The sequence below is a fragment of the Gobius niger genome, assembly GCF_951799975.1.
Source record: "Gobius niger genome assembly, chromosome: 11".
In the NCBI taxonomy this organism is placed as follows: Eukaryota; Metazoa; Chordata; class Actinopteri; order Gobiiformes; family Gobiidae; genus Gobius; species Gobius niger.
Genome location: NC_136862.1, coordinates 16,101,392 through 16,127,694, shown reverse-complemented (window position 1 = coordinate 16,127,694; position 26,303 = coordinate 16,101,392). Strand labels below are relative to the sequence as shown.

Sequence of the window (26,303 nt, the reverse complement as noted above, 5' to 3'; positions counted from 1 at the left end):
CATGCATAAAGAAGACACAACATTATCAAGTACTCAAACCAAAAAAAAAGGATTCGTATAAGAGCCATTTATAGTGCAAATAGGGAATTAATGTAAAAAGGCAAAGGCATTTTAGTATTTTTACAATAGATTTAACATTGCATTTATTTTAATGATTGATTTTCTGCAGTTAATGAACAATGATTTTAATTTCTGACAAATGCACATTGACGCAACAAGCAGTAAATGACTTAGATCAGTGGTACTCAAACTGTCGTAATAGTTTGTCTCACTAAAGGTTGAGTGAGCCAGATGCATTGTGGGAAAAGCAAATGAGCACACTGTAAATGAAACGCACCTCATGAAACTTGTCACTTAATCAGGCATAAACGGATCTAATAGAGCAACGAATCTCAAATTGTTTAATGCAATTTTGAGCAGTTCACGGCACTGTTTGAGAACCACTGAGCAGACGGATCCTCCAATCGCCTCCATGATGTCCACGCAAAAACGCCAACTTGTCTTGAGGGGAAAAGGTCCCGATGCAAAGTTGTTACTACACAGTTAGAACTAGTACCACACATGCAACTACGAGCTTGTATTTGATAAAAAGGAGATAGAAAACATCACAGTATTACGCAAAACATTTTTCATAATGTACAAAAGATCGTGGATTCTCAAGTGCATATATACATGTCTCAAATTCCCTTTGCTGAAATGTTTTCCTGATTAATACATTGTTACAACATCAAATTGAATCGCAAAGATTTTCTTATTTCTTGCTAGAGTTTGTGAGACATTCCACAGATTTCTTCAGTTAAACTTGCCACTCAAGGTCTTTTTACACTGAAGTCGGTCCAGTGGAGTTGGCAAGATGTGCCCCGTTGGCACACAGGAGCTGCCCTAATCTAAGTCCCTTGGCAGCCTTAATGACTATATCGCTCATCAAAGCACGGTTTCTCCTTCTTTTCCCACCCAAACTTGTGACTCCATAAACACCCTTTAGACTAATAGTGCAGTGACTTAAATGCCCCTGATATCAATTCAGCTTTTGTTCAATCTGGCCACGTCGAAAGTTTTCCAGAGTGACTTTTTTCTGGGCTAATAATGAATCTTAGTGCAAATTGGGACTATGTGCAAAAACATATCAAAAATTTGAGTTGAAGGCACCACAACTAGCTTAAAATATTCATCCCTGGTCTAAAAAAAAGTGTTCAACATTTATATAAAACTCACCCAATGGAACAAAAGGCTCATGTAAGTGTGAGTTTTTGTAGCTTTAACACTGTCATTTCTATATCAATCATAGAGTGAGTTTACGACACAGATGAAGCATTACATTACGACCTCTTGCCTATTTTTGCTGGTTTATGTTTTCTGACCATCTGCCTGACAATGAGGTGGGACTAACAGAACAATCAATGCTGGGGTAGGAGAGTTGTTCTGCATGTGCACCACAGCTGACGACTGACGCACATGGCCGCGAGATGTGCAGTTCTGTTTCTTGGTTACAGTCTGTGAGTTTTTAACATTCCGAGCAACAGAAGCAGCTTTTAAGCAACATAACATTAACAGAAATAAAGATAAGAGGTCTTAATGTTATGCTTGATTGGTGTGAACTGCATTTTTCACTTTACGGAGCAGTGGATCAGTAATCAGTGTCTCTGGCTCAGACAAATCGGGAGAACTGTAAAGGCATCGTGTGTTGAAGCCGAAGCGCTTGATCCAAGAGCCACATTCTTAATCCTTATCACGAATGAAAATGTAACACATGCCGCACAAATACCAGACAATCACAATGAATATAACCATGTAAAACCAAGTGAGAAGGTACGATGTGAGGTTTTAGTTGTATGGCTGCTACAAGGCTCCACCCACTTCTGCTCATCGCGTGTCTGTATGGCAACTATGACTGATAAGACTTAATCAAAAAGACTTTTTAAGTGCTGCCTCCATTGCAGTGACTTTGTTGGAGAAGAATGGCAAGCCTGTGTTCAGCTGGTGCTAAAAGAGCCCGTAACAGTAAAGACATCAAATATGTACAACACAGCTCAATCTGAAGCTAATGAGAAGACACGCTGCTGACAAGAGAGTCTTTGTCAATATTTACAGTTAGTGTGAATTAATGAGTTTGATGAGAGTATGATGCTACTCCCCAGTCTGTGCTTAAACAGGACCCAAATCAAATATTTGAGCAGGCAATATAATGTAATGCAAAAAAGGGGCACCTGAAGCAGGCAGCAGTTGTAGCTAATCTATGTTTCAGATCCATTTCTGAATTGAATGAAGTTGTTTGGCCCACCCCTAATATCTAAAACATGATCGAGTGATTTGACAAATGTGTTGTAAACGGCAGCCATGTTTTAACCTCTGCTCAAGTGGGCAGGTTAACTCTGAACAGTAAAGTGTGTCTCCATCTTCAGTGAGAGCAGGTGAGGCCTCGCAGCACTTCAGATAAAAGCTTAAACAAACCATCTCAATTATGGCCAAATGGAAAAGAGCACGGTAATAATTGCAAAACAACACTCAGAGCGATTAGATTGAAGATGCAGCAAACAGTACAAAGCCATCATTAAAGTTTGTGGAGGATGAGTCACTTCAGATGATAACAGCCGTCCTCTACTCATGAAATAAGATCGGTTTAGCCAAACCTGCCAAGATCTTTGGTACATGTACAGAGATTATTTCTCCAATCATCTCAGGGAAGCTGACCTTTGTAGGCAGCGACTGCGCTTGGACGAAAAGGTCAAAGGTGAACTGCTGCAGCTTCCTCACAGTCTGAAACAGACAGACGCACAGTGAATGTGAGCTCCAATGGAAAAGGTCTCTGATTGCACCAGAGGATAATAATGCCTGTTTTACAGAGCATATTTTCATATTCAGGCAGTGTCTGAAGTTTAACTATTAAGGACTGTGACGAATGGATAAAAGGCTCATTAGGAACATTCATTATGACAAAACGTGTTTGCCTCGTATTCTCTTGTTTTAGTTACAAAAATACTTCATATCATCTTATTCTAACTCTGAGGACTGCCCAAATACATACTGATGATTGAATAATAGCTCTTCGTAATGACCTCTTAATTTAGACCAAGTTTGTCTTTTAAAGACCCAAAACATTTCTCATACAAGTACAAATTTAAATATTGAAATGTAAGCAGGACTTAACTTGAACTTCAGTTTAGGTGAATTTGTCATTATTAATCTATGATAATTGTTTTTGGGACGAATGGGGTAAAGATTGAGTATACTTTAGAGAGCTCCGACGGTGCTTCGTAGTATTTTGTACAATGATAAAGTCTATCTATCTATCTATCTATCTATCTATCTATCTATCTATCTATCTATCTATCTATCTATCTATCTATCTATCTATCTATCTATCTATCTATCTATCTATCTATCTATCTATCTATCTATCTATCTATCTATCTATCTATCTATCTATCTATCTTTACACAAATATCTCTTACCATCTGCAGGGAGTCAAGGAGGCGTGTGAGTTGATAGAACCTCTGAGAACAATTGCTGGACATTTGATAGTTAATGACTCGGTCGAGTTCGTTGATGTAGGTCAGACGCAGTTCATCGAAGTATTTCTGACTTTTCAGACCCTCCACAGGAACTACACACAGGGGAACAGTGGACATTATACTAACACATTTATAAGGTATTTGTCTGTGATATCCACAGAGAGTAAGTGAACTCACCGATGCTGAAGAGGAGCAGGGCTTTCATACATAGGAACTCCTCCTGAGTGATCTGCAGTAGCACAAACTCCTGGGACAGGTGCCTCATACGGATGCAGTGTTCGTACATGCTGGAGATGTGCATCCGGTGTCTGTGCAGAGATAGAAAGGTCAGGACAAGATCTAAAGGGCAGAGGCATTTAAATCACACATCAGACACTCTTTACTCTTCAGTGCTACTATCTAAAAGAGGACCAGAGGTCACAACCACATAACTGTAGTGTAATGTAGACATGATACAGCTGCACACACAGCCATGGCTCAGAGTAAAGAAAATTAGGCTACATTTTATTATTAGTGTTATTGCTACTATTAACATTGAAGCCATTTTTTGTGCCAGATGTGCCCACAGTCGCTCTCAGAAACACACTCATCAATAAACCAGTGCACAGAGACGCTTGAAACAAGATGGGAAGTGTCTTGCACAAGGACTCAATGACAGTCTGCATCGTTCAGAGCTGGGACTGAATCCCCAACCTTTGGACTGGTGAGCGAACCACTGCGTCTGAGCTTCTGTTCTGCCTCAACAGTTTGAGATGTTTCAATAACCACAAGAGCAGCCAGATCCAAACTGCCTCTCCATTTTTTATTACAGTAATCACAAAAAAATGAGCGAAAAAGGAAACCTCATACTGTGCAATACTCAAAATGGAGATAACTAGACTCAAATTTGTGAGAAGACAAGAGTATCTTTACTTTTTTATCCTTTTATGCAAAGGTTTGACACTTAATAGTATTGTGATTCAACCTTTTTCTATATTGTATCGTTTGTGTATTCTAATATTAATGTTTCTCATTTCTACCAGATTTCAAACAGCAGGCATTACACAGTAGCCTGTTTTTTTTTTTTTTGCAACGTTTTCCTCTCCTGCTTCCCTCCCGCTGCTTTGAAACTTAGCAAATACAAACCATATGTGTGAAATTGTGCTTGAAAGATCACTGGAATCTAAAGGCAGAGCTTTAACTTTGTAAGTTTTAGGAGACAAAACCACAGCTTGTTAATGCTTGTTTGTTTCGTTCATAAAGCTAAGGGGCTGGAAACTGTCCCTAAAAAGATGATTTTATAAGGAAGCTATTATTCATGCAGCCGTCACCTTCTTTCTTAGTAAAGCCCACATTGCCTCAAGCTGAGCTTGATTTAGGGCCAGTTGAAAAGCATTGCTTGCGGCTGTGGGCATTCACAGAGACTTTTTCTAATAATAAATCAGAGACACAATCAGACGTTTATGCATTTTAGAAAGTGTGATCTCTGAATGGTAAAATCTCCCCCACAGGAAGTGCAGGCCTTTGTAAAATTAGCCCAAAACAATTTCTTTGACTCCAATCATTTATTTGGATGTGTCATTGTCATGTTTGTTTTAGTTGCTTTTTCGATTGTAAGGTTTTATAACTATAGAAGGGCGACAGTGGCGCAGATGGTAGAGCGGGTCGTCTCATGATCGGACACAGCATAGCTATTCTAAGTTTTATTTTTTACTTTCAGGACAACACAGAGAGACACCAAACTTTGTCAAACATGAACTCAAACCCACAACACTGAGGAAGGCACTGTGTCTGAGCGATGTTTTATGGTTGGACGGAGTAAGTGTCTTGCACATGGACACAGAGGCAATGTCTGCATTTACATATATGTATGCATGTATATTAACTCTAGAATGACATGTTTACTGACTGAGTTGCTTATAAAGGTGAAGACTGACAGGCCTCTGAGACTGTTTAACCCTAGGCACAGTATAATTTTAAAAGCAACAGAGTAATCCTGATATTTTCTAATTTCAATACGTTGGCACCGAGAGTGTGAGCGCAGAGGAAGGAGAGCTTGAGTTTTTGGTGCAGCTTTTTGAGCTTCCAAGACTTGTGTCTGGATCATAATGGATTCTCTCAGGCTTCTGATGGATTTTCTGCCTTTTAATGAAATATCAGCTCCCGCTGCACAATTGGATCCATTACAACCAAATGTGCTATGCAGCATGAATAGATGAAGCCCCAGACAGGGTGCCCACACTGGTTATAATCACGGGTCCATTTCAGCCACACAAACACATTATTTTGACCAAACCTCTGAAAACTTATCAGCTTTCAATTAGTGTAAATTAGTTATCAAATTACTGGAGGAATATATCCACACAATCTCTCAAAGAGGCTCAAATAACCCTGAAATATGCATCTGTGTCAGCGCCAAACTGAATGTTGGGTCTAATAGGGCATGTGGTGGAACCTTTGCCAAACTATAATACAATAATATTAAGTTCAGGATTGTTATTAATTTGTACCTCATCATGTACAAAGGTTTAAGACCCCTGGCTGACCATCTGTAGTTCATACAAGGGCTTTGTCTTTCAGGTCATGTGTGTTCCTAGATACAGGAGTGTGTTTGGTCAAAATATATGATGCGATTAATCCTGATTAATTTAATTAATCGCAATTAATTATTCTTCAATTAATCGTGAGTTAAAGCTTTAATTTTGACAGTCCTAATAAAGCACAATTGAAATGAATTGACGCATTCATTTAGTAATATGTTTTAAATTAAATATGTCTGTCCGATCTACTGTAATAGGTAATAAAATAAAGACAAAAAGCAATACTAAAGTTTGTGGTTGTTTCATATGAAAAACATCAGTTCTGTATATGGGATATTATTTCTGCAGATATATTAAAGCCCAATGCATCGTCTGTCCCTCAACGTTGCTTCCGAACTAGACAAATCTGCCACTATTCAGCGTCTATGAGCATAAATATTAATAATCCCACCAGTACTGTTGTCGGTCATGAGTAATATAAGACCTGAATCATTTTCTCTCACCAGGACTATGCGACTGTGAAAGCTCCAGCCCATTGTTCGTCATTTTAATCTCCCAGTAACAAAAGAACAAAAGGGAGGAAACTGGATGAACATGCACCTGAAAGGCTGCAGCCATTGCCACTTTATGTTTACGAGATTGTAAGGTTTTTTTTTTTTTTTGGAGCCAGAGACACGGATAGAGAGAGGAATATGAAAACGAGGCATAGCTGCAGTGCAGAAGGAGAGTGTCGGCCACCCCACTTCAGGAAGCTCACGTGAATAATGAGGATTTTGGCGATACTTACTCATTGAAGACCAGATCAGGAGCGAAGTAGAGCATTCGGCCATTGGCGTTTTTGTAGGACCTCCAGCCCAGTCCGAACACCATGACGCTCATCCAGGATTGTTGGATCACCGTCATCTGGTCGTCCACATGCATGTTTCTGAAGCCTACACAAGGTCACTGTGTTAGTTACACTGCAGTGGACTACTTCTGTCAGTCCAAAACCCGGACAAATTCACACGAAAGGCAAATCAAGTGATGTCAAATGAAGAGTCTGGAACTACAGGGGTGCAAAAAGCATTTTATTGGCAAGAATCACTATTTGCACCCTTTTGAAACTGTAATGCACCCTCAGTCTGTTTGTTCTATAATGAAAAGGATTCTGACCCTCTTTATTGCCATTAGCACCCCACCAAAAAAACTACAAAAAGCTGCTAAACCTGCAAGTGTAAAATGCTTGAGACCTTGGTAGTTTATGGTAAAGTCAATTCCCTCATGGAGCACATCATCCTATTACTCTGAGGGAGAGTGCAGATGTGAAAGCTGAAAGGGCCAGAGAGGCCGTCACCAGTGCCCTGTTTCATAAATAGTGATCACAAAGAAAGCTTCTTCTAACAGGCTGAAATACAAACTTTTAAACTTGCTTTTGAAATTGGTTGTAGTTGTCAATTACAGCATTTTACTGAAACTTCAATTCACTTTCAGCTCTCAGTCCTGCACCGTGTCTCTGAGCACAGTGACACTTCTCAAGCGTTTTATTAAAATTTCAATCACAAAAGAGACGTCAGACAAATGTTAAAAAGGCTCCAGATTGAAACAAAAGGAAATATCACATTGTGTCAGAAGTTCAGTCAAACTTGTCTAAACTCAGCGTGAACGCAGGGCAGCAGTGTCCCACCTGGCAGCCCTTTGGCCCACTTCACCACTTTGACCAGCTGTCTCTCCCCGAGCTCGTTCAGGCTGGTGAGGAGGGAGGCGGCCGAGTCGGGCTGTCCACAGTCGTGCCCCGCGTTCACCACCTCCGGCTCGATGGACTCCAGGATGTTGGAGAAGACCATCTGAGAGCTGAAGCTGAGGTCGGACTTGGGGCAGATGTTTGGGACGGGCTCAGCCAAGTCCTGTGTCGCACTCTCCTCCTCCGTGCTCTTCTGCTGCCCCATCTTCTTCAGTTTACGCGCTACGGAGAGACATAATTTATTACTCATTTACAGGACAATATATCACCAGATTATGGTTATTGTAATACGCTGCATGACCAAAAAAGGAGAAAAGATCACACAGGCTGTCATTCTTACAGCACACATTCACTGTCAAAAGATCCAGTGTTGCGTCCATTTTTCACCAAGCTCTTGTATTGATGGGGGGAGAGTGTGACCACTGAGCAAAGCCTTCTCCAGCACATCCCAAACATTCTCAATGGGGTTAAAGATCTATGACAGTGTGAGCCTGATTAATCCTGGCATTGTCAAGTTGGAATATGCCCGTTCCATAAGGGAAGAAGAAATCCACTGATGGAATAACCTGGTCATTCAGGTTGCTCAGGTCGTCAGCTGATCTCAAAAAGATCTTTCTTCTGATTGAGATTTACAATAATTGTTCAATTGTTTTGACACGATTTAATAGAAAAAATAAAAACAAACAAATAGCTTTTAGTTTTTCTTTTGAATTGATAGAAAATGCTGTGTTAAAATGGTTTAGCAAATGTCACAGTAGCATCGTTATCCCAATATTCGAGACAGTTATTGAATCTTGCAAATCTTTTTTCTTCTCTTGCTGTCCTACTCAATTACGTTTTTGTTTTGGCGCGTGTAAATGTGTCTTTCTTTGCGAGGAAGCAGCCATTACTTATGGAGTGAGCAAAATTGTTTCAAATGCAGCATTGATTTGTACCTACACACAAACAAAAAGACAAACAAGTGACACGTGGCTGGACTTTGTCGTGACTTAAAACAATAATCTTAATGTCTGTCAAAATCAATTCCTGCTATGTTTAGAGTGCCGTGTGATTTATATATTGGGTAAATCAAATATTTTAAACGGATAATGTGAAAGGAATGACTTTGACCAAAATATAGTCCAGCCACAGTCCCTGTAGTCTTTGTAACAGTCCAAGGCAGGAAAAGAGGTCATGTCAGGGAATCAGGGAATAAAATTGGAAACTAATATACAGTCGTGCTCAAAGGTTTACATAACCTGTCAGAAACACACAAATCATTTTTTTGTATCACTCACAGTGGTCGTGTGAAGCCATTTATGGTGAAACAAGTCTGCTATTTTTCAACCATAATAAAAAAAGAAAGTACCCTGATCCAAAGTTTTACATACCCCAGTTTTTTAAACTGTGTATTGCCACATTTAGCAGAAATTTTATGTTTCACAGTGGGTATGGTGCACATTTCATCATAGGCCTTGTTGACAACAAAAAAGTGCATCATACCCACTGTGAAATATGGAGGTGTTTCGCTGATGCCAGTGGCTCCAGCAGAATAAAGCGAAGGTCCCGTTAGTACCATCTCAGTCTCCTGACCTCAATATCATTGAACCACTGTGGGGAGAACTCAAACGCACTGTTCAAGACAGCCCAGGAATTTACAGGAACTGGAGGCTTTTTGCCAAGAAGAATGGGCCGCCTTACCATGAGATAAAATAAAGAACCTCATCCACAACTACCACAAAAGACTCCAAGCTGTCATTGATGTTAAAGGGGGAAATACACAGTGTTAAAAACTGGGACGTGTAAACTTTTGATCAGGGTCATTTTGGTACTTTCTTTTTTCATTATGGTAAAAAAAATAGCAAACTCAGTTGGCTTCACACAAGCATTAACTATGAGTGAAAAAAAAAGAAATTGTGTTATCTTTCATATTCTTTGAAAAATAGTCAAAAAATCTAAAATTCTTCCAGGGTGTATAAACTTTTGAGCACAACTGTAAAGCCTTCATCAATAATCAATAATCAATATTTTGTACATGTGAGAAGGCAGTTCATTTCCTCAAGTGATGTCTGCAGGAAAAGCTTGACTCCGTAAATATACAATAATCATAATCTTTTTGAAGAGCAGATGTGATCAGAGATTATATTATATTTCCAAATCTTCAATTAATCCAACATAATAGACGCACAAAAACTAGTAATTCCTATTCCCTGTATAGGAACAAAACTACAAGACAAACAAGAAAACCCAGGGCCCCAGTTGTAGCAAATAACAAAGCTCTGAATTCCTTTCACAAAAGCTGAAAGCCCCTCGGCAGCTGCTCCACATGACAACCTGCACTTACAAACTCCACACGGACATGTACAGTGAGCCACAATGCAACGGAAGTAATTACTGTACGCGCCGCTCCGGAGATGCAACAAGAAGTTATAGTGCGGCTTCCACGGTCTGATCCCAGTCGTGACTCACAAACATCTCTGTGTTTTTTTTTTCCTCTTTAGATGATTCTGCCGTTTTAAGTTAAGCCGGGCCTGTAATTTCACCCTGACAGCCATGATGGAGCAAAGTGACAGACAAACAAGGTTCACTTTTCTATTCCAATAGATTTGGCCAGGAGTGACCCATGAAGGGACAATTTCTTCATTTACTACAGTAGATCTAAGAGTCGTCCTCACGCCCCAGACACTTCTTTTAGATATGGATGAAAGTCGAATGTGAATTGTTGCTGTCTGATTTTCTAGTGTCAAAAATCCATCATTATGTTTCAAGGGAAAAAACTAAAAACTATACATTCAACTATACACTCAGTTGGCTGTCAGATAACTGTGGAGCAGCTTCCACTTTCCATGCTCTTTTCAAAATATCACTCGCATGTTGTAGCCTGTCTCAAGTCTGATCAGAGCTGTACAGTGGAAAGTGAATTACATACAGGACATATTAAAAGGATCATTTGAAGGTGATCGCAGAGCAAACATTTCCGATACAAATGATTTAATTAAAAGGTCCCTCGCCTGGCTTGGATTTCTCATCTGTAGCTCTGGCTGGCAGGCTTTTGATCTTTGCAGAGCGCACAGGGTAAACACGTGAGGTTGAGCTAACCTCAGGATCTGACATGAAGCCAGGATCAACAGAGCAGAAATTCAAACAATGAACTCAATCTATCTTACTCTTCAGTGGATGAAGATTGTGGATGAAGATGGATGAACTTTATTTTTATGTGATTATATGGGAGAAAGTCTGAAGGAAACTGTAATTTTCAATAATCAATCACTGAGGAATTGCCTTTTTATACCTCATTATGTTGTGGAGGGAAAAATGCTTCTTTATTTAACTTTTTAACCCTTTTTTGACTAGAAGCTCTGCAATATATACAATATGTCCTGCCTGGACACACCACCGCCTTTTCAACCATTGGGGAGTGCAGAGTCTCCATCTAGGCCGGGTCCAACTGACTACAAGGGCTTCAACCACCGGGCTATCAGGAAGCTGAACTCTCTCCTCCTCTGCCTCTGCTGTCCCCTATTGCAGACATACTTTCTATTGTTTTTTATTTTAGAGAGTTAGAGATGAATGTGAGCGCTTTACATGTGTCTTGACAATAAATCCAACCAACTAAATTGTTAAATAGTGATTCCAGCTCAATTCCCACTAATGACTGAAGAAATAGATGACCCCCTTATGACATTACTAAAACACTTTTTGGCTAGCTTTTCATCCCGAACGTTACAAAGACTTCTACTACAACGATCTGTCATATTATAGTGATATTCTCCATTTGCAAGAGTCGAAGGCAGGAAGGAAACACCTTATGAATGCAGAGCCGTGGCGCAGCTCCCCTCTCTCGCTGTTGGAAAGTGTGCATTTTGAAAAGTCATTTTACTATCAGTGTCCGGGTTCCAGATGTCATTACACGATTGGTTCTGCAATTTAGAAATCGGTTTCACAAAATGACACGTTTGACAGATCGACACAAAGGGAAAGAGGCTAATTTGCCATTCGTTCTAAGCTCGGCAATTACTGTAAAACGGTCATAAGATTAACCTGTCAAAACCAGGTACTTAACGCTAATATTGACTGATGTAATATTTGGAGGATCAAGACTGTGACTGGTGGCAGGAGTGAGCGAGATAGTGGTGCATAAGTGGACGGTACATTTACAATCATACAAGAATACAAATTAGAAAATGGAGGAAATGTCAATATAGTAAATGTACAAAGAAAATAACTGAATTAGTAATCCAAATCAGGTCACATTTGTAATCATTGCCGGGGCACGTGGGTTTCCTAAGCTTCATATAAGGACACTGGCAAGTTTCACTATAGAGATGAAATTCGGAAAATCTATTATTATCGTGCAAAAGTTTCTGTAATTCAATTTAAAATGTGAAACTAATATTGTTTGTTATAACTTGAATGCTAATTAAAGTTTATTTTAAAAAATATACTAATTGTATGTGATTTTTAGTTTGGGTTTTTTACAAGCTGAGCCATAATAATCAAAATTAAAACAAATAAAGGCTGTACATATCTCACTTTGCATGTAATGAGTCTATCATATATAACTTCCCCAGTTTAATGCAGTACTAAGTAACTTGTTTATCCTTTTCGTAGTCCCTCTGGGGGTAATACAAGTGTTAATGGGATGATTGGGGGTCTTTCATCTCCCCCTGGTGTCTCTGGCCAGAAAACCACAATTGCAGCTTTCCCTGCACTGAGTCGGAGGCGCAATACACACTAATGGAATCACGATGGGGAATCTAAAAAGCTAACGGGCAAAGCTAACTGTGCCACTTAAACAGTATTTACAGCCAAGTTTGAGTGAAAAAAAAAATGTCTACATTATGTAATTGGATGTACAATATCCCTCTCTCCCTTTGTCTTTTCTCTCAGCGTAGTATTTACTCTCACGGACAATTAATGAGTAAAAAAACGCAACATGCTATGACACCTGCAGTGGCACTTATGGCCTCTGGGGCATGAGCTACTTAGTTAGGCTTTAAGTTGAACAACAGAAATGAATGCACTTTTTAACGATATTGTAATTTTTCCGAGGTTCACCTGTATGTGAACATGCCATTCCTTATTTGAAAGCTAAGAACCTCTACAATATAGTGGTTGAGCTGTAACAACGGGTTTCAGTGATTAGATTTGGCAGCCCTAAATGAAAGGATCCTTCTGTTTCCTGATTAAATTATTCTCAGGAGAACCAAAAAAATAATACAAAAAATTAAACATGAACATCTTTTACATCATAATGATATTGCATGAATATAAATCAACGTTACAGCTGTGAATGGTGAAGCCAATATTTGATCTGAGCTTGTAGTATCTGGGGACACAGAAACCTTTACTTTCCAAAATGTCGGTTTATGCTCTGATAAGTGGAGCCCGCCCTATTTCCGATGTGTTTCTTGGGTCTTGGCCTCCCCATAAGACTTTTACAGTGTTGCCTTACCATCCCAAAGGAGCAGTGCGATCAAGACGAGGATTTACTCAGGATTTACTGTATGTATTTAGCTAGAGCTGATGATCTGTGGGAGTACTTTTTAAGGTCCATCTGATCTGGTCTAAAGCACCGAGGACATATTACACGGCTCAATCTCCTTTCGCAGACCTGGAAATGGGGAAAATTTCAGCAGCAGACATAATATACGGGAGCCATGTTACACCAAATAGTGACCATTTCCCTCTTCCTGTTAAAAGTTGGACAAAGTAGTGAGATGTCACAGAAGCACACATTACCTACTAGCTCCTCACCCCCGGCTTTTGGGACAAGTTTAGCAGTCGCGTCAATCATACAGGCAACTTAAAAATATTTAACTTTGGGTCCCACTGTCGATTTGTGTCACTGTCAAAGTGCACAGTTTGGCTTAGAAGCACAGTCTGTTCTGAAGCCGTGATGGAAAAGCGCGATCCAGGGGTTAAAGTCTGAGTTTGTCATGGATTTGCAGCCCCATTGCCACTCCAATCATAACGTTTGCATACTGCGCTTCAGTTCAACTGCCAACAGAAAGTACTAGAGGAGTACTGAGGGGAGCCAGGTGGTCATTTGGGCAAAGTGGGATGATATTTATGATTGCAGGGTGAGCAATGAGTGACACACGTCAGAGGACTGCGGATTTAGCTGCCTGCAGAAATGAAGTCCAGTGTATATTTGAGAGTGCAATTGAAATTCTTCTTATAAAACGAAGCACTGATAGAAGTTTTAATTTATAATAATCTCAAACAGATGCAACCGGTGAACAGCTATTTCCAAATTATTTATAAGTCTTCTTTTTACCGTTGTAATTTAATGCATTTCTAGTCGGACATTAATAACATTTCATGTCGCGCATGTTTGAAGGAATACAGCGTAATAAGACCTCTTTTTTTTATCTTTTACATGTGCAAATTGGTATGAATTTCCCTGTAAAATGCTGCAGGTGAATTACATGTCTATGATGAGAAGATAAGTGAAAGAGGGCTCTTTTTGGCCACAACTGGAAAGGGGTGCCTTTTACTGACAATCACAGCATTAGATCACATCTTCCCGCCGTGGGTTTGTCAGAGACTGGTGGCAAAATTACCAGCATGTCTCCTGCTTTAATTCACATGTCTCATGTCAGCTTTGTGCTTCCAGTACAATTTTCACCGTTAACAGAATGAGAAAATGGAAGAGAGTGAAAATTGAACACAAGACTAAAATTAGTCCACTACATGTCAATCTTTACAGCCTAATATGGAGCAGGTCTAGGTGACAGTAAGGAGAAGTGAATGGAAGAGGTCTAAATTGCATGGCAGCTCAGTCAGGGGCTTGATTATCAGTAACATCCCCCATTGTGATGATGCTGCAATTGAAGAGAGCCATCCAGGATGTGCAGTGCAGAGAATACTTGGTCCAGGGAGACCATTAATACTTTTACTTTTAGGACTTTTCTGTTTGTTCAGAGTGCATGTGGCTGTTGGTTATTTCAGGTATATACAAATATGCTATGCCTTTAATAAGTTGTGCTCATGGGAGCCACTTACCAAAGCAAAGAGGGAGCTCACACTGAGAAATGACACATAGGGGCACAATGAATGCTCATAATAAATATAACATTCAAAATCCTACCTCCCAGAGTCATCCCAGCTTCAAAACACTTCCTCAGGCGACAGGAGGGGCAGTTTTTCCTTCTCAGTTTGTCGATGGTGCAGTCGTTTTTACTGGCGCACAGATACTTCTGTTTACCTAAGAACATAAACATCACGAGGCTTTTCAAACTTTACAGGCAGAATTTACATCCCTCTCTATAAAATGCACTGAGGCTCGCCGGAGTTGACATGATGCGTGCAGAATTTTATTTGTTTGCCTTATCTTAGCTTAAACATGTGTCCCTCCTTGAATCTGAATTGTTATGAGTTGCTAAGCTGATCACATGACGTTTTATTGGGTACACAATAACCCCGAACCTGCTTTTCCTCTGACCTCTGGCAACAAGATTTTCACAACAGGACTACCGCTTACTGGATACTGCGTGGCTTACAGGCTGGCTGTGAGGCTTTCACGAGCAAACATTTCTCTGGTGTTTATTTCAGACAATAAGGCCTTACAACAGTTATTTATGTGAACACGAGTTTTTCATCGTAGACAGTTCATTCTTACGCCGTCATCTGTACTTGGAAGTTTAAGGCCATGTATTTGAAGCAATGGAGCAAAATTTGTTTTTAATATAATATAAACTCACACATTTGTGGAAATAAATCTGTGCATCTAAGCATAAAGCAGTTTTATCATGAACTCTTAGGATATTTTTCTAGCATTTCTGTGACAATGACCCTGAAAAGTGACACTGCAAGTTTTGAAACATAATATGTTAGGAAAGTAAAGAATGAGTTTCGACCACAAGTAGTGATGTTATTTCCTTGATCCCTCTTTCATTGTTTAGAAAGAAAAAAATCAGTAATAGTGCCTTTAAGTGTTGCACACTTTCCCCACCTATCACTGTTATAACAAAGCTGCTTCCAACTTGTTCACAATCCTCTATTATTAAGTAAGTTGACACTAACACTCACTAAAAAAATAGAGATTTTTTAGAGTTGTTAGAATAAAGATGAGTGGTACTAATTATAGGGTAAACCTTCTCCTGGTTCAGTATATACAAATTGACCAGCTGCTTAAAAAAGATAATTAGTAGTCGCTGCTTAGTCAAACACTTCCTGGATGAGAAGAGAAACTTCCATGTACAGATGACAGCTAAAGAACCTTTGTCTACAAAGATATTTATATAGCATAATAATAACTGGAAATTTTATGAGTGAAGTAACTCATGTGCAATAACCACTATGCAAAACTACGTGCAATATTCTATGTATCAGCGTCACTTTATCAACAGCCTGGACTAGGACTGTAAACTTCACACTGCCAATGCTGACTTTGATTTTCTACTTCTATATAGTCTGTTCTAATTTTTGCTTAGTTTTATTTTCCTATTGTTTATATGTTTGCCCTTTTAAGCTTTAAGCTTTTTGTTATTACTCATTGTACATAAGATACCTCTATTTACTATTTAACTGTTTAAGATAAGACAAAGATAACTTGTTACATTCAGCTCTCAGAAACACTCAGGGTGTGCAAATAGGCAGGAAATGTGAAAAACAATTAAATAGTATATACTGGTATCTTATATGTTTGCACATTTCCTGCCTATTTTGCACACCCTGAGTGTTTTTCTTGAGAGCCAGATGCAACAAGTGAATTTCTCCATCGTGAGATCAATAAAGGATTATCTTATTTTACCACAATTGTTTTAGGCAATTAAAAAGCTACAACTGACTACATTTCTTTTGTGTTAGTTAGTCATGAATTAAAAGTGACACTGTCATGTACTAAAATACCAAAAATGTTCAGTCTTTACAGTTTGTCTGTACCTTCTGCGGCTCTCTTGAAGAAGACCTTGCAGCTGCCGCAGGTGAGTGCCCCGTAGTGACAGCCGGACGCCTCGTCGGAGCAGATCAGGCAGGTCCTCTGAGGAGGGAAGAAGAACTCCATGGGGAACATATGCTCCCTGCTCCTGTCGAACCTGCCAAGGTCACAAATAATCACACTCACATGTCCGTTCAATTTATTGTCAAATTATGCATTGTTCATTAGTTTCACTTCCTTTATTATCTCCCGAAAACTAAATGTTCTTTACGCGGCAAAAGCTGTCCAAACTTGAGTTCTTACATACATCAATCGAAAGTCGGTAATTGCTTTTTAACATCTTGAACAGTATCCAAAATGGTAACCGCTAAGCAATATTTGTGTACTCCCCGGAAAAGTGCATCCTCCCCGTGTGCGGTGAACAGACAGGGGTAGGGATTATGTGGGAAAGATTTTGGGAGGAGAGAAGGGAGAGCAGAGACAGCTTCAGCCTTGAACGCACACAGATTTGGCCGCGTTTCAGACACAGCCGTACCTCAGCGTCACGCAACGAAGATGTCTGGCTCTGAGGAAACTTTCTGCACGGGTCTCAGAAGGCATAATGCAATTTTGTGTATTAAATTACTGTGAAAAAGCTGATGCACTGGATCATTCATTATTTGGAGTCAAAGATGATTGATTTGCATGTGTGTTGAGATCACAATCTCAGTGCAGAACAGCTTTAAGAGGTTTTGAGATACCAACTTAAAGCCACACTGTGTAACTTTTCACCCAATGAATAGAATAAAAACAAGCATTTATTTTATTAGATTTTTCATTGTTGTAAAATACCTGAAAAAAAACACAGCTCACTTCTCCAAAGACGTGACTTGTAACTTTACTGGAAGTGGGACGTCTCCAGCTCGTCTCAATGGAGATGTTGACTAAATGCAGCAAAATTTTAGATTTTAAAGGTTAGATCCACGTCTAAAATCTATTTTTTGATCACTAACTGCAAGAAAGCATTTACTGATTCAAGCTGGTCGTCGCGAGCTTGCTTTAGTGTAAATGTTACGCACTGCGCCTTTAAGTCAATGTAAATCCTTGACAACAAATGTGTGAATTCAATAGAAGGAGCTTTTTTATCAGGTTGCTCCAACAACATTGAAGTATGGGTTAAAAGCCAAAGACACATTTTCTTTACGGGATTAGTATCACATGTTGAAACAAATAAACTAGTGTAGATTAAAAATGTTAAATACTGGGGTAGTATTTAGAGACTGTATTAGTATATTTTCAGCAGTTGTGAGATATTTAATTGGAAGCTGTATTTACTCTCACGGCGCTCTGCTCGTTTTGGTAAATGTGTGACTCTGTTGTCAACAAACATGTTTTCCCCATCACGTTCAATCCCAGTCGATAAACCTGTTGACTGCACTCCATACATATAAACCATGGTTTTCCAATGAAAGGTCCATAAACCGAAACTAATCTAAAGTTAATCACTTGTAACAGCGGTTTAAGTGTGTTAAAAACCAGCTCAAATCCCTGTACCACAACGCACTATAATTTGCACCTTATTAAAGGATTTAGACAGTGTTTAGGCCAGTATCACTTAATTCTCATGATGTATTTGCCACTGTGCAAGATGTTTTATTACGTCTGCAGCTTTCGGCCTCCGCTGCTAAGACTACAGGAGCGGCAGTAATCTAATCACGACTACAATACTTCATGTTGTGGTTCACTGTGCACATCCAAATTAGAACAGATTTTATTGGTTCAACAAAAATGGACACGACAGGACTGGGAAGCTTTGTTTGGATTGAAACCGCAGCAAAGTTTTTGTTTGTGTTTTGCATGATTGTTCCCGCGTCACGATGGGTTTCCTCTGGGTGCTCCTGTTTTCCGGTTTCCCTCCGTCAACTAAAAACATGCAAAATAGGTTAATCCTCCAGCCAAGTGATTCTGACCATGGGCCTTGTAACATGTCTTTGTAACAGAAACAAAGTTAGTAGGTATAGGCATTGTGGCTTATCCTAATAAAAGTATCTTTTATCTAACTTTATCTTTTGTTTCATTATTATTAAAGGCACACTGCGCAACATTTATAATTATTCTGTTGCCAATACAAAACATGCTCCTCATGACCAGCAGAGAAGTATATTTTCTGCAGTAGGTAGTCAAAGAAAGGATTTGGAGGAGGACTAGAAATCATATTTTGGCTGCTTTTAGTCAACATCTCCATGGAGACGGGCTGGAGACGCCCCCAGTCCCAGTGAAGCTACAGCCAGGTCTGAGGAGAGGCGAGCCACATGTTTAGTCATTTTTAGGTATTTTTCAACAATTAATAAACCTATGATAAAATACATTTCTGTGTTTCATTCTATTTACTGGGGGAAATGTTGCGCAGTGTGCCTTTAAACAAACACATTGTTTATTAACAGTGTTAGGTGTAACGTAATGAGTTACAAAAATATATTAACTTTTTCAGTAACTAAGGAATATAACATATTACTTAAACAAAATACCGGAATATATTAGTCATTACAATTCAAGTAACTCGAGTTACAAGTGCATTTAAATGTATGAGGGAAAAAATGCTGTTGCAGTTGCGTGTAGCTAAAGTCGTCAAACCAAAGCAGAGAGAATGGGGGAAAGAGAAGGAAAAGAAAATCCTTGACTGCAGTTTGCTCTGTGGGATTATTACTATTTTTGGTTTATATTTTGCCAAAAGTAACTCAAAGTAGTGTAACTCAGCTCCATTTTTGAAACCGTAATGGGTAATACAAACATATTACATTTTTATAGCTGTAACTACAGAATATGTTACAGTTTGAAAGTAACTTGCCCAACACTTCTTCCCCTCATAATCAGGTTACTTGTGTATAGATTAGTCACTTTCCATTCACCCACTTCATCTTTGTTTGAGCCTCAGGGAGTTGAGGAGGTCAGTCGCAGGCCCAATTGCCATTTGAAAGGATTATATTTTCCCCGCATTATTCAGGGAGCTTCCCTTACAGTAGCGCGCTACAGGATTCACGACAACTACGTTTAAAAATAAGGTGGAAATGCTGACAATGGACACTACTGCTGTTTATCGGTGGAGAAATTGTAAAATGTAAGATGACAGTTTGTCAAGGCTGGGTTTGTTTTTGCAGAAAATCTAATATGATCCAGTCTTGTGAACCGGTGTCCCTGATTTTACAAAGATATCAGAGTAAAACCGTGACATAGTGAGCGCAGCTATGTGTAGCACAACATCGATGGTTTACAAATACATAAGATATACAGTAAGTGCTGCAGTTAGGTTCTATCGCATATTGCAGAGTAACACGCCTGACTTGATGTTGTGAGATTAGCCCCAGGCTGCAGTCCGTTGTGTGCCAGCCAGAGGACCAACCTCCTGAACGGGAGATACAGAAGCAGCTCAGTGCGAGGAGGAGGAGTAGAGGAGGTTCACTGACCAAAAATGTTGGCAAATCAATTTCTGCCACCAGTGATTAGTCGTGGCCTTGGACAAATTCTCTGACCTTGCCCATATGAATGTGTTACTAAGATGTGATTGGTAGTGGGCAAAGAGGGACTGCAGGTAACGAATGCCCAGTCAGCCTGCCCCGGGACCCCGCGCAGTCAGCAGCCTCTCAACATTGCATGTGATTGAGGACGCGGTGGCACCTGTAAGTGTCAGGAATAGCATTAGAGCTGCATTCGCCAATTGCGATAAAACAATAACAGCTGCCAAATATGAACACTTTATTAACACTGTATGCAAAATGAAAAGGTATAAAACTAATATTGGAGGGAAAAGCAACTGTACTTTTGAATGACCTTGTTATTGCCATGAAGTTGGAAGCAGAAGTTATGACACAAACTCCTAATAAAGTTTTTGTTTGCTCGAGTTAGGTTTCAGCTTTTCGGAAACGCTAAAGTTTACCCCCACTGTCAATAGTTTTGCATCCACTTCTCTTGGAAATTTGTTTCACTCCACAAACATGAAGCAGAATTCAAATCCGAGCCAAACAAAGTAAAAGTCTCCCTGTGCTCCTCTCGGCAGCGGCACAAGTTAAAATCCGCACCAACGCATTTAAAAACGCATTAAGTGGTGTGTGCTCGCTCAAGTTGCGTTGGAAGGTGGAGGGATTTCCTCGGACCACCTAGATGGTTATTAACGATTACAAACTTACAAGCAGAACAATGCCAGGAGGTGACGCATCCAGCTGACTTTTGTGTGTGGATCAAAGTGCAGTAAACAGAAAACAAGAACTTTGCAAAATGGCTTTTCATGAATCAATTAAAAGGAAGTTGTAAAATCGCATCTGAAGACCTAGATAAAAAGCACATGTACGGTGCAGTGCAGCCTTTGACGAGTCTTACAAAGGGTTTTTATAAAGAAAAGTCCTCAAAATGATGTAGTGGCAAAACATGAACTACAGTGGTGTCAAAATACCCTGTTGTTCAAGGGTTAATCCTGTCTTTGGGTGATCACATATCAGAAAATCTGTGGTGATCAGGATCCACTCCAAAATGTGTAGCCGTTATTCTAATAATTGTATTTTGGATATGGATATGTGGCTATACTGTGGATATACTGTAATTGTCACAGAGTATGTCTAATTTACACTTGAAGAACATTGTCGCCCCAAGTGCATAACATAACTCAGGGGGTAAATGTGTGAAAGAAACTGCCTTTCACACATTTGCCGGGAGGCACCAAACTGAGCAAACAGTGAAGTGCGCGGCTCAGAGATGACTTCAAACAAAGACTTAATACCCGCATCAGGTCCCACAAATTATGTATGAGAAAATTAACACAGTTGTACTTGCTTAAAAAAAAGGCACAATGTTGACCTTAGATGAACGCTGTACGACTGATAATAAAAGTAGTAAAACAAGTAGTGCGAGTTTGTAGTATTCGTACATGCAGAAATATATATATATATGCTATGATATGTCAGAATGAGCAAGAATTAATTATATTCACTCTATTGTGGAGTACAATAAGAGAGCAATAGTTTCAAAGAGTATCATGAATACAATATCAATAGTAGCAGTTATTGTAGTGTGGACACAGTCAACATTACTTAATAGTAAATAGCAACGGCGGAAAAAGCACTCAAGCAAAAGTATGAATGTATCCATTCGGTGAGAAAAAAGTAAAAGTAGTCAACATAGATTAAAAAAAAGCATTTTTTTTTTAAATAAAGAATTGTGCTTTTTCTTTTTTCTTTTCTTTTGCATGTGAAGACTGAATGAGCCGCTGGTGTTTCCTGACTTTTTTCTTGTCAAAAAGACTTCAGATTCACCTGTGCGTTACATGAGGTCTCTGCAAAACAAACTCTTTTTCTCTTTTAAATCAAGTACGAAAATGTAGTAGAAAGTACAGATACAGGGTTTACTCTTTACACAACTGTGAACTGTGAGTAATTATACACTCATTTCATTACACGCATGAAAAATCATGAGAAGATGATTTGGTAGCAACTGTACGTGAAATGATAACATGATGCCTTGAAAAAAATGTATTAATCTGCACACACTTAAAACACATTAAAACAGTTTCGAAATGACTATTTTTCGTCACTTTTGCAGGTCTTGAATTCACTATTTCCACGCATCAGATGTTCTAATGAATTGGTAGTACAACACCAATGCATTTTCAAATAGAGGCTCAGTTACGAGTCGAAGCCATAAAGTGTCATATTCGCGGACAGAAAGTAAAAGTGAAGTATTAGCCTATCAATTCTGTCAAGCACCACGGCGTACCTTAAAACAGTCATTGTACCGGAGCTGCCACAATGTCATCTTCTGCAACCATTTCAACCTACATGTTCAACTCAATGGGACCATTCAGTGGCAACAGGCGAGGAGCAGTGTGGGGGTGCTTGTTTTTTTTTATTTTTTATAATAAATGGTTAATAGAGTGGCAGCGAAAGGGAACAGGAGCGACAGAGAGCCAAGACGAATTTCTCAAATGACCAGTGAATCATTTGTGAAACAGCCACAGACACGCAGGCTTGATTATATTAGCCTTTGAATGTGGACTGTGCAAAAAACGACATATAAACCATGTACGGTTACTTTGTTTTGGGGGCCTCGCGCGTGTTCTGTTAGTGAAAGACAAGACGGTATTAGTTCATTTATTTGGGATTTTCATGGACTGCACAAAGTCTCTACTAAACGCACATGTTCAGACGTATTCGGTGAACCTGCTCAGAGAGGGCCAGAGGAAACACCCCATTTTTCAGTGTCTCTGAGTTCACGCGGTTCGTATTGGAAGCACACTGCATCACGTAGCAACTGTAAACAACTTACAATGACGTGGCACATTCTAGTGATTATTCAAGCAACGCAAAAGTGCGCTTTGCCCTTGAAATCAGGGCTTTACTACAAGCTTTAGTCCTTGCACGCTCAGTAGTTTTATAATGTTTTGATGCAAAGCAGAATTAAGGTTGTTATACTTGATGGTTGACCATGACACGAAACACTTAAAGAGGCGGGGTTTCATGTTGTGAGGGGTGTGGCTTCGCGGTCAGATTACAATTAAAGACCTTTTACCCGATATCTTTTTCCAGGAATGGAATAAATCGATTTTCGTTTATCGATAGTGAACTTGCAGACTCCTAGGGGCAATATTGCTCCGAAAAAGTTGTGAACCGTGCCTATAATGGAGAAATATTTGAGATGTTAGAAATGTGTCAGGAAATTCCCACTTTCAAAGTCCGCAAACCAAAATCAGGTGCAGGGCCTTTAAACGTTTTATTTTCTTGGCAGGACAGCTCGGGGTGAAATGAGGTGAAGAGACATTCAGAAAAGTCTCAGCGCTGGGACTCGAACCTACGTTACGACACAGCACCTTTTTCACATCTGTAGATCGTTTTTTGGGGCTTAAGATCAACGTCTGAAGAGTCCTTAGTAGGCTATTTGTGCTTTGACATACAATTTCAAACCAAATTTTGAGGGGAAAAAACTTAACTGTCATAATTTTCATAAACCTTTTAACAAGCTTTTTAAGATGTACTCATCCGCGTCTGTTCTTGGCACATAATGAAGGCAAAACAAGCCGGCTGTAATGCAAGTCTATTGACAATGGCTCCACCAGAAATTGCACAAAAGTCATCAGAGAAGAAATAATGAGCTATTTTAATGATGCACTTTCTTTGGCTGTTCAAATGTTACGAGCAGGTGAACAACTCGGAAAGGGCAAAACGGGTAAAAAGAATAAAAAAAAGATTTAACAAGGTACCTGAGATTTTTATTGTTTGATTTATTCGCTCCGCTGTTGACATTTATGACGCCTGCTTTAATGGAGGGAAATGACTGGTTTATAGCCTAGACTAGGTTTTTGAAGATAATTTCATCTTGTGCTGCTCAGGTGCCTCAGACAGTTTAGTAGCTACAGGCTGGTATAAACATGTGACACTTTTTAGTATTTACATGTATGCAGCCTGACCCAATTATCACGCTTAATATAGCCTATATGTATATACAGTATATGAACATGGCTGATTGTGTGCTTCAAAAAATTATTTTCCTGCATGTTTATAGTTGTTTGTTTGTGTATCTATTTCCTATGTCGCCTATACTAGTTTTTAATACAATGTGGTCTATTTATATATATTTAAAGTAATAAAGTTGGGTCCATGAGTGTTACGTTTTCTCCACTCAATGTAATAAAATCAATAGAGCTACTAGAGCGTGGTAATAAAGTAGTGATTTATAGGAACTAAACTGGAGGTCTGGAAACACTCAAAGCCGGGAGTTCGTTTGAGGTCATCACACTTTTCCAAGCGCAAGACCAGATTGATATTTTTTTCACTGAAACCTGAAACAATAATTCAGTTCACAATAACACATTTGTCGTCTCTACCTGGGCTCGTTGTACGCCACGTCCAGCCACTCTCCCACTTCGGGCTTTATGTAGTTTGCGCTGGGGTAAGCGGGTCTGAGCACGCTGCCTGCGGAGAACCACTGCTCTGAGGCGCGCACCACGCTCCTCTCGTACGGGCTGCAGATGAACGCCGGGCTCGCAGCTGCACCGTGCGGCGTGCTCATGGCGCGCTGTCGCGGTGCCCACAAGCCCTTGTCGCTGTAGCTGTAGCTCCCGCACCACATGTCCTCAGACTTAACTTTCACAGCGTAGTCCTCTGCGTACGCGCCGCGGCAGCTGGATTCGCTTGCTGGAAGATTGTAACCAGCTCTGCAGGGTCTCTCCATGGCGCTGTGCGCGAAGTTGTCCGGGACAAGGGGCGCGTATGGGCACGGAATAGCGAGCGTGCTCTCCAGAGTGTCTTTAGAAGTTGTGCCGTTGCTAGATTCACAGATAGAGAAGCCTGCCTCGCTTGTTGGAGCCCGAGTGGAGTCGAGGTGATGCATTTGGCCGGTGTTTTCGGAAGTTTTGTAAACCACTTGCTTGCCCTGACACCTGTAGTCAGTCACAGCAGGCTGCCCAGGGAATAAATAGTCTGCGCTGCGCTGGTCGCCTGCCGGGCACGGGAGAAGCGCTGTCTCCGCGTCGTCTCCACTGGACTCCATGATGAGACCCAGAGACACGGACACGGCGTTGCACAGCTCGCGGGCGGTTTCTGAGATGGTGGCGCAGGCGGAGAAGGAGCACTCCGGCTTGGGGAGGTCGTTTGGAGGCGCGGCGGCGGCGGCAGCAGCGGCGGCTCTCAGGGACGGGGACCACTGCTTTTCCATCTCACAGGTTCGCGCGGAGACACATCCGTATCCGTATCCATCCGCGTGGGCATCGTCCGCGTCTTTGAACCTGCTTCCCCTGGACTTGGAGCTCAAATACAAGCGACTTTCCTCGGTTTTCAGCGCCATGCCGGGAGCACACACACCGCAGTCTGTCTTTATTTTCTCCCCCCTCGGCCACAATGTGCTACAAGATAACTGCCGGTTAGTTTGGCTCATTTCCCAGAATCTGTTGACTTTGTCAGCACAGGCGAACTTTAAGCAGGACAAGAAAGTCTCTACACCGGTCCCTGTGATTGTTGACTCCGCGCTGTCCAACTCCGGCGCAGAGTCTTTTGGAAAGAAAAAAAAAAAGAAAAAGCCGTAGGGAAGAGCAACAGGAGACTCAAACTCCTCCTAAACTTGCATCTCCTCAGTCACTCGCAGATACAGGTCTGGTATTGTTAGAGCTCAAGGGACATGAACGTATCTGGCAACACATCTTTGATTTTATTTGTTTATAGTGTAATAGCATCCTCACTTGCCACAGTCTCTGTGTATCATGGTGTGCCACTAACACTCAATAGGCTTTAATTGATAGAAACATTGGTCTATATTTTGACAATAAGCACCGAAAAATACAAACCACTGCAGGTCATGGCTATTGATTTTTAAAGTCATTCCAGAATAAGCTGTTCTAGAAGGGAATGACCTGAGAGTGGGTCAAATGTGGCTCGGCCAATTCACAGTGTTGCAGATTTGACTGTATTCTTTTTCTTTATCTATCATCTCAAAATGGTTGTAGGATTGCTTACAGCGGGAGATGAAAATGATACATTTAAGGGTCAAGAGCTTCACTTTTTTTTTTGTTAGAATGATTCAATGTCACAGTGATTTTGACCTGTTGGACATTGTGTGTGTGACCCTGTTTGTTTATCCCAATAGGTACTTCCTGCCAAAAGCTGACATGGTGTCTGCACATCGACTCTTTATGGGTTAAAGGAGGTTGTGTGTTTTATTAGCCGGTATTCAGC

General features: G+C 40.2%; 1 protein-coding gene across 1 annotated transcript; it reads right to left on the bottom strand.

Annotated features, from left to right (window-relative positions):
* Positions 1–1,315: 1,315 nt before the first annotated feature.
* Positions 1,316–25,700, bottom strand: ar (androgen receptor). Its single transcript, XM_079566837.1, has 8 exons — positions 24,461–25,700; positions 16,620–16,771; positions 14,824–14,940; positions 7,695–7,973; positions 6,819–6,963; positions 3,690–3,820; positions 3,453–3,604; positions 1,316–2,757 (listed from the first exon to the last, which is right to left on the bottom strand). The coding sequence occupies exons 1-8, from the start codon at positions 25,507–25,509 to the stop codon at positions 2,599–2,601; spliced, it is 2,184 nt and encodes a 727-aa protein (XP_079422963.1). The 5' UTR covers positions 25,510–25,700; the 3' UTR covers positions 1,316–2,598.
* Positions 25,701–26,303: the final 603 nt, after the last annotated feature.

Coding starts and splice junctions, on each gene's coding strand:
- ar (XM_079566837.1), bottom strand. CDS start 25,509: ATGAGCCAAACTAACCGGCAGTTATCTTGTAGCACATTGTGGCCGAGG. Junction 3,605..3,689: donor CCTGCTCCTCTTCAGCATCG/GTGAGTTCACTT, acceptor CCCTGTGTGTAG/TTCCTGTGGAGGGTCTGAAA. Junction 2,758..3,452: donor TCCTTGACTCCCTGCAGATG/GTAAGAGATATT, acceptor TGTCTGTTTCAG/ACTGTGAGGAAGCTGCAGCA.